Source organism: Leptodactylus fuscus, chromosome 5, assembly GCF_031893055.1.
Source record: "Leptodactylus fuscus isolate aLepFus1 chromosome 5, aLepFus1.hap2, whole genome shotgun sequence".
In the NCBI taxonomy this organism is placed as follows: domain Eukaryota; kingdom Metazoa; phylum Chordata; class Amphibia; order Anura; family Leptodactylidae; genus Leptodactylus; species Leptodactylus fuscus.
Window position 1 is genome coordinate 189,406,725 of NC_134269.1, and position 8,530 is coordinate 189,415,254.

An 8,530-nucleotide genomic window follows, 5' to 3' on the forward strand; every position below is an offset into this window, starting at 1 on the left:
ATTGGGTTAAATTTGGACTAAAATCCAGTTGGATTCTATGTAACGCGATTGCTTGTTGTCAAGGAAATTACTAGTGCAAACTAAATAATTTACCAGATGTAGCAGAGCTGAGTTTGTCCTTTGGCATAAATCTTGGTAATATTTTGATAATGTAGTTACCTATAGTTTTTCAGAAGACCACAATAATAGTAATAGATCGGATCGTAGCAGCCATCATTAACATAATGGCTATGTCCATGGCACTAAATTGATCGTATGAGACTGATGGAAATTTCTTCTCATCAATACTAGTCCAACAAATGACCAATGTCTTATGAGATCCCTTGTGGGATGGAGGGGGGTAAGTATGCCTATGGCTAGTTGTACCGACTGCATCATGGTCCACTGTCAATGGATTCCTAAAACTTTTAACCAAAACAACAACGTAAACAAATTCAGCTCTGCTACATCTGTATGATTTTTAGTTTTTTCCCCCAGTTTTTATAAAGACTGAGAATGAATTGCGTCCTTGATCGAGGGCTATTGGCGTTCATATAGACGGGGGAACTCTAGTCTTCCCAAAGCAACGCTCTGCTATTGCTCACAGGTGGTTGGGAACAAAATCCCCTTAAGGTGGAAGCCAAGGAAGCATGATGAGCCTGATGCATTGTGACTGGCGGAGGGACGCGAAGGATGCGGAAGGATTGCACACAAGCCAATGTGAAAGAAAAACACCTTAAAATCCAGAAAAAAATGCAACCGAAGCTGATGTCGAGCGCGGCGCTTTCTACTATACATAAATGGACTCCAACATGCAGGTGCATGTTAAATAAGAAAACGGGTGGAAGCCCCCTACTCCCGACCAAAACAATGACAGCCAGTGTTCCAGGTTAACCCCTTATGTACACAGAGAGGGATCCAACCTGTGATTCTCATATGGATAAGGCAGCAAAATAGTTAAATATAGAATAATACCAGAGCAACAATTTGATATAATGCAGTAAATCACTACGACACCAGAGACTAGAAGACGACAAACTATGGTTTCCCATCTGCCAAGGATCCTTTTCAACTCTAGCAGAAGTGGATCACTTGAACTATACCATCTTTATAGATGTAATGATAGCAGGAGGCATAGACGTTGATATAGACATTCAGATAACAGGTGGGAGAGGAAGACATTGTCTAAGTGGTGGAGGTGGAGGAAGAATAAGCCCCTACTTAGGATAGGCCAAGGTATATCTCAATGGATGGTATAAACTGATATGCAGCTGTATAATAGATATGGATAGGCAATAGATAGATAGATAGACAGACGGACAGACAGACAGACAGACAGACAGACAGACAGACAGACAGACAGACAGACAGACAGATAGATAGATAGATAGATAGATAGATAGATAGATAGATAGATTGCGTTGCAGCCATATCATAGCTAGATAGATATGGGGAAGAAAAATAGATATAGATATAAAAAGAGAGACATATGATAGATAGATAGATAGATAGATAGATAGATAGATAGATAGTGGTATGAGATAGATAGATAGATAGATAGATGATAGATAGATAGATAGATAGATAGATAGATAGATAGATAGAAGATAGATAGATAGATAGATAGATAGATAGATAGATAGATAGATAGATAGTGGTATGAGATAGATAGATAGATAGATAGATAGATAGATAGATAGATGATAGATAGATAGATAGATAGATAGATAGATAGATAGATAGATAGATAGATAGATAGATCCACTATAGGTATCCACTTATAACTATAAAAGATTGTCCATTTTACTGGACTAGACACCATAACCTGTTACAGGTACTTCTCCTCTAGATATGTTTACTGCAGAATGGGTAGTGCTGAGCACCAAGAAGACCCAGCTCATCCATGTGTATCTGCAATTATTCCCCTTATTTACCAGCTTCTTCTAAATTTCCCCTAGGAGCATCAGAGAAACCTGATTATGAAGAACAAAGGCTCTGATCCCCTGTTATACAATAAGTGTGATGACCCAATATGCATCACCTATGGCAAATCATTTCAGTGCCACATGAGATTTGCCATGTTATCAACTGCCCCCACCTACACTTAGCAGGGGTTACTTGTGTATGCCAACAGTGGGGGGAGTCATGATTGAGAGGCGTCAAATGCCACAATGATGGGTTATTCAAAGGTAAAGTATCGGGTTGGGGGGATGAGTATTTGGAGGAGGGGGTGGATTAAGAAGCATAGCGCCAGCTAGATGGGGCATCAGAGGGGTATGAGCCATTGGAATGCTAGGGTAGAGGAGAGCATGCAGGAAGTGCTGTGTACATCATAGAAACTTTAGGTAATAGGGTCACACTGTAGCAATATAACAATAATACTAATAATATATTAACAACAGCAATAATATAACATAATACATAAATAACAATATACCAATAATAACCAAATATTATAAGGGCAGCAACAACCTAAACATAATAACAACTATATATAATAATAGCTATAACCACCACCATTGTCACAAACAAAAGTACAAAGAGCCCTTTAGCCACTTCCGATCTTTCCCGTTCGACCTCATTAACCCTCTAAATGCCAGTCCAACTTAACGCCACCACCTCCCTCTCCCCCCTTCCAACCCAAGACCCATCAAAGAACTTACCGATCTGGATAATGTTTGGAAAATTGGGGAAATTGACCCCAAGCACTGCCCCTAGAAAGCTGGTGCAGATAAAGGCAAAGATGTGCTGCATATTTCCTTTTGCATTGGCGGAGAAAAAAGGATCAGCCCTACTTCCCAAGCAAAGATTTTTTGAGGGTATATATATATTTTTCTTGCCCCTGAAGTGTCTCGGATCCCTGGCCTTCCTAGTCTTGAGGTTCCAAGGATAGGTGATGGGGGTGGTGGTGGTGGAGGGGAAAAAAAAATCTGTTGATGCTGTTGCAAATTTTTGGTGTCTCTCTCCTTGGTGCTGAAGACAAGGCTTGTGTTCCTGGGCTTCTCTGCTACACTGTGCCGCTTCCTTCCTCCATCCAGCTCTTAAAATGCTGTCTTAACATCAACTGACAGAAGGATTAACTGAACACAGAAGGAAAGGGAGAGAGCCCTCCTCATTCACACACAGACACACACTAGCACACACATTACTCTCTCTCTCCACACTCCATCATGCTAATGTGCTTTTATTACTGTAGCCAAGCAACTGCCTCACATTCCCCAACCTCTCTCCATCCTCCTGATAGAAGCCAATGTACTGTAGCTGAGGGTAATCTCTCCATCCTCCTGTCCCTAATGCACCCCCACACCCTCCTATAGTGTTAACAATATGTGCACCCACTCCTCCCTCCTGTGTCACAAAGACTCTCCTCTATATAAAGGAGTGTGGTCTTCACTGTCACAAAGACACTTGCTTAGGGAGAAGCCAGCTCTGCCCAATGAATTTAGTGCAGATGTAGCAGAGCTGAATTGGCCACTTAATCGGTTTCCTTTAGGGCTTGGCATGCCATACAGCGGCACATGTTGCTTCCATTGTAGAAAACTAAAATCGCTTTATAGGTATGCTATGTGTAGTATACCACCTGGATGTATGCCACAGGACTGACAGTATATAGTATACCACCTGGATGTATGCCACAGGACTGTCAGTATATAGTATACCACCTGGATGTATGCCACAGGACTGTCAGTATATAGTATACCACCTGGATGTATGCCACAGGACTGTCAGTATATAGTATACCACCTGAATGTATACCACAAGACTGTCAGTATATAGTATACCACCTGGATGTATGCCACAGGACTGACAGTATATAGTATACCACCTGGATGTATGCCACAAGACTGACAGTATATAGCATACCACCTGAATGTATACCACAAGACTGTCAGTATATAGTATACCACCTGGATGTATGCCACAGGACTGACAGTATATAGTATACCACCTGGATGTATGCCACAGGACTGTCAGTATATAGTATACCACCTGGATGTATGCCACAGGACTGTCAGTATATAGTATACCACCTGAATGTATACCACAAGACTGTCAGTATATAGTATACCACCTGGATGTATGCCACAGGACTGACAGTATATAGTATACCACCTGAATGTATACCACAAGACTGTCAGTATATAGTATACCACCTGGATGTATGCCACAGGACTGACAGTATATAGTAAACCACCTGGATGTATGCCACAGGACTGTCAGTATATAGTATACCACCTGGATGTATGCCACAGGACTGTCAGTATATAGTATGCCACCTGAACGTATACCTCAAGACTGACAGTATATAGTATACCATCTGAATGTATACCACAGGACTGTCAGTATATAGTATACCACCTGGATGTATGCCACAGGACTGTCAGTATATAGTATACCACCTGGATGTATGCCACAAGACTGACAGTATATAGTATGCCACCTGGATGTATGCCACAGGACTGTCAGTATATAGTATACCACCTGGATGTATGCCACAAGACTGTCAGTATATAGTATAACACCTGGATGTATGCCATAAGACTAGAGATGAGCGAACACTAAAATGTTCGAGGTTCGAAATTCGATTCGAACAGCCGCTCACTGTTCGAGTGTTCGAATGGGTTTCGAACCCCATTATAGTCTATGGGGAACATAAACTCGTTAAGGGGGAAACCCAAATTCGTGTCTGGAGGGTCACCAAGTCCACTATGACACCCCAGGAAATGATACCAACACCCTGGAATGACACTGGGACAGCAGGGGAAGCATGTCTGGGGGCATAAAAGTCACTTTATTTCATGGAAATCCCTGTCAGTTTGCGATTTTCGCAAGCTAACTTTTCCCCATAGAAATGCATTGGCCAGTGCTGATTGGCCAGAGTACGGAACTCGACCAATCAGCGCTGGCTCTGCTGGAGGAGGCGGAGTCTAAGATAGCTCCACACCAGTCTCCATTCAGGTCCGACCTTAGACTCCGCCTCCTCCGGCAGAGCCAGCGCTGATTGGCCGAAGGCTGGCCAATGCATTCCTATGCGAATGCAGACTTAGCAGTGCTGAGTCAGTTTTGCTCAACTACACATCTGATGCACACTCGGCACTGCTACATCAGATGTAGCAATCTGATGTAGCAGAGCCGAGGGTGCACTAGAACCCCTGTGCAAACTCAGTTCACGCTAATAGAATGCATTGGCCAGCGCTGATTGGCCAATGCATTCTATTAGCCCGATGAAGTAGAGCTGAATGTGTGTGCTAAGCACACACATTCAGCACTGCTTCATCAAGCCAATACAATGCATTAGCCAGTGCTGATTGGCCAGAGTACGGAATTCGGCCAATCAGCGCTGGCTCTGCTGGAGGAGGCGGAGTCTAAGGTCGCTCCACACCAGTCTCCATTCAGGTCCGACCTTAGACTCCGCCTCCTCCGGCAGAGCCAGCGCTGATTGGCCGAAGGCTGGCCAATGCATTCCTATGCGAATGCAGACTTAGCAGTGCTGAGTCAGTTTTGCTCAACTACACATCTGATGCACACTCGGCACTGCTACATCAGATGTAGCAATCTGATGTAGCAGAGCCGAGGGTGCACTAGAACCCCTGTGCAAACTCAGTTCACGCTAATAGAATGCATTGGCCAGCGCTGATTGGCCAATGCATTCTATTAGCCCGATGAAGTAGAGCTGAATGTGTGTGCTAAGCACACACATTCAGCACTGCTTCATCAAGCCAATACAATGCATTAGCCAGTGCTGATTGGCCAGAGTACGGAATTCGGCCAATCAGCGCTGGCCAATGCATTCTATTAGCCCGATGAAGTAGAGCTGAATGTGTGTGCTAAGCACACACATTCAGCTCTACTTCATCGGGCTAATAGAATGCATTGGCCAATCAGCGCTGGCCAATGCATTCTATTAGCGTGAACTGAGTTTGCACAGGGGTTCTAGTGCACCCTCGGCTCTGCTACATCAGATTGCTACATCTGATGTAGCAGTGCCGAGTGTGCATCAGATGTGTAGTTGAGCAAAACTGACTCAGCACTGCTAAGTCTCTGCATTCGCATAGGAATGCATTGGCCAGCCTTCGGCCAATCAGCGCTGGCTCTGCCGGAGGAGGCGGAGTCTAAGGTCGGACCTGAATGGAGACTGGTGTGGAGCGATCTTAGACTCCGCCTCCTCCAGCAGAGCCAGCGCTGATTGGTCGAGTTCCGTACTCTGGCCAATCAGCGCTGGCCAATGCATTCTATTAGCCCGATGAAGTAGAGCTGAATGTGTGTGCTTAGCACACACATTCAGCTCTACTTCATCAGGCTAATAGAATACATTGGCCAATCAGCGCTGGCCAATGCATTCTATTAGCTTGATGAAGCAGAGTGTGCACAAGGGTTCAAGCGCACCCTCGGCTCTGATGTAGCAGAGCTGAGGGTGCACAAGGGTTCAAGTGCACCCTCGGCTCTCCTACATCAGAGCCGAGGGTGCGCTTGAACCCTTGTGCAGCCTCGGCTCTGCTACATCAGAGCCGAGGGTGCGCTTGAACCCTTGTGCACACTCTGCTTCATCAAGCTAATAGAATGCATTGGCCAGCACTGATTGGCCAGAGTACGGAATTCGGCCAATCAGCGCTGGCCAATGCATCCCTATGGGAAAAAGTTTATCTCACAAAAATCACAATTACACACCCGATAGAGCCCCAAAAAGTTATTTTTAATAACATTCCCCCCTAAATAAAGGTTATCCCTAGCTATCCCTGCCTGTACAGCTATCCCTGTCTCATAGTCACAAAGTTCACATTCTCATATGACCCGGATTTGAAATCCACTATTCGTCTAAAATGGAGGTCACCTGATTTCGGCAGCCAATGACTTTTTCCAATTTTTTTCAATGCCCCCAGTGTCGTAGTTCCTGTCCCACCTCCCCTGCGCTGTTATTGGTGCAAAAAAGGCGCCAGGGAAGGTGGGAGGGGAATCGAATTTTGGCGCACTTTACCACGTGGTGTTCGATTCGATTCGAACATGGCGAACACCCTGATATCCGATCGAACATGTGTTCGATAGAACACTGTTCGCTCATCTCTACATAAGACCTATCAGTATATAGTATGCCACCTGAATGTATACCACAGGACTGTCAGTATACTGTATAGTATATCACCTGGATGTATGCCACAGGACTGACAGTATATAGTATACCACCTGAATATATGCCATAAGACTGTCAGTATATAGTATGCCACCTGAATGTATGCCACAGGACTGTCAGTATATAGTATACCACCTGAATGTATACCACAAGACTATCAGTATATAGTATACCACCTGAATCTATGCCACAGGACTGCCATTACATACCTCCCAACTTTTGAACAACAGAAAGAGGGACAAAACAGTTCAAGTGCCTACCCCCTTCATCTGCTCCATTTCATGTCCCCTCCTCTATCTCTGCCCCCGGTTCCATCTCCTCCCCTTCATTTCCACCTCTGCCCCCAGTATAATGACAAACACAAACAGACAGACAGACAGATAAAAATGCACACACTCTCTCTCCATCCTGCATCTCACATCCCCCCTTCCCCCTCCCTTCTCAGTACCTTCCACAGATCTCTTCATCTCTTCACTGCATGGGACACTGACACGCCCACCTAGTCACGTGACCGTGTGAAGTCACACAAGGTCCTTGAACCATAGTCGAGCGTTCCTCCGATCACCGCAGCCTCTTATCTGTTATAAGAGCGGGCGGTGATTTGAGGAAAGATTGATCAGTAATTCATTAAAGGGGCATAGCGGAACATGTTGGGAGCTGCGCGGGACAAGGGTAGGAAAGCGTGAGTGTCCCGTAGAAATCGGGACGGTTGAGAGGTATGCCATTATATAGTATACCACCTAAATGTATACTCAATCTGTTGTCTGAATCAATTACAGATCTGAAGGACAAGGAGGTATTCTGGTTCTTGTAACCTGTGAGAGTTCCATCAGTCAGACCCCTACCAATCTGTAATATAATCCCTGGGGGTGTTCTGGATAGGGAACCATTTGTATTTGTGGGGAAAACCCTTATAAAACTGTATGGAAAAAGGACCAAAGTTAAATAGCGTGCAGTATAGGTGTCAGTACCACGGTACCGGGTAAAGATAGGTGAACCTCATGAGATTTGTCTGCATGTTTTGTTTCGGAAAAAGTGTCAACTACATTTAAACCGGAAGTGCTATAAATATACACTAGGGTCCCTTCACACAATATAAGTGGAGGTCCCCGAAAAAATAATGCACTCCTATACTTACCTTCTCTCACCTCTCCTGGTTCCCACACATTGTCCGGCATTCATTCGGGGTCCTCTTTGCTCCACTTGTTCTCTTCTGTCCTCCTAGGTGATGTCATGGACCTCAGGGGACCACTGAGGCCTGTGATGGGGTATCAGCAGTCATGTGGGGCATGCTTACATCATGGACTGTGAATGGAAATTGGGCATCAGTCTTGCCCTGGGGCCCATGACGTCCCCCGGTAGACTTTAAGAAGCCAGAAAATGGACCACGAGTGAGCCAGGAGAGAGAAGGTGAGTATCGGT

General features: G+C 44.9%; 1 protein-coding gene across 4 annotated transcripts in view; it reads right to left on the minus strand.

Annotated features, from left to right (window-relative positions):
- GRIA1 (glutamate ionotropic receptor AMPA type subunit 1) overlaps window positions 1–3,281 on the minus strand; it is a 249,225-nt gene extending 245,944 nt beyond the window's left edge. For all 4 annotated transcript variants that reach the window (XM_075274854.1, XM_075274853.1, XM_075274851.1 and 1 more), the window contains exon 1: window positions 2,643–3,281. In XM_075274854.1, coding sequence (XP_075130955.1) covers window positions 2,643–2,733 — 91 coding nt within the window. In that variant the 5' untranslated portion in view covers window positions 2,734–3,281. The remainder of the gene's footprint in view (window positions 1–2,642) is intronic.
- Between the last annotated feature and the right edge of the window lie 5,249 nt (window positions 3,282–8,530).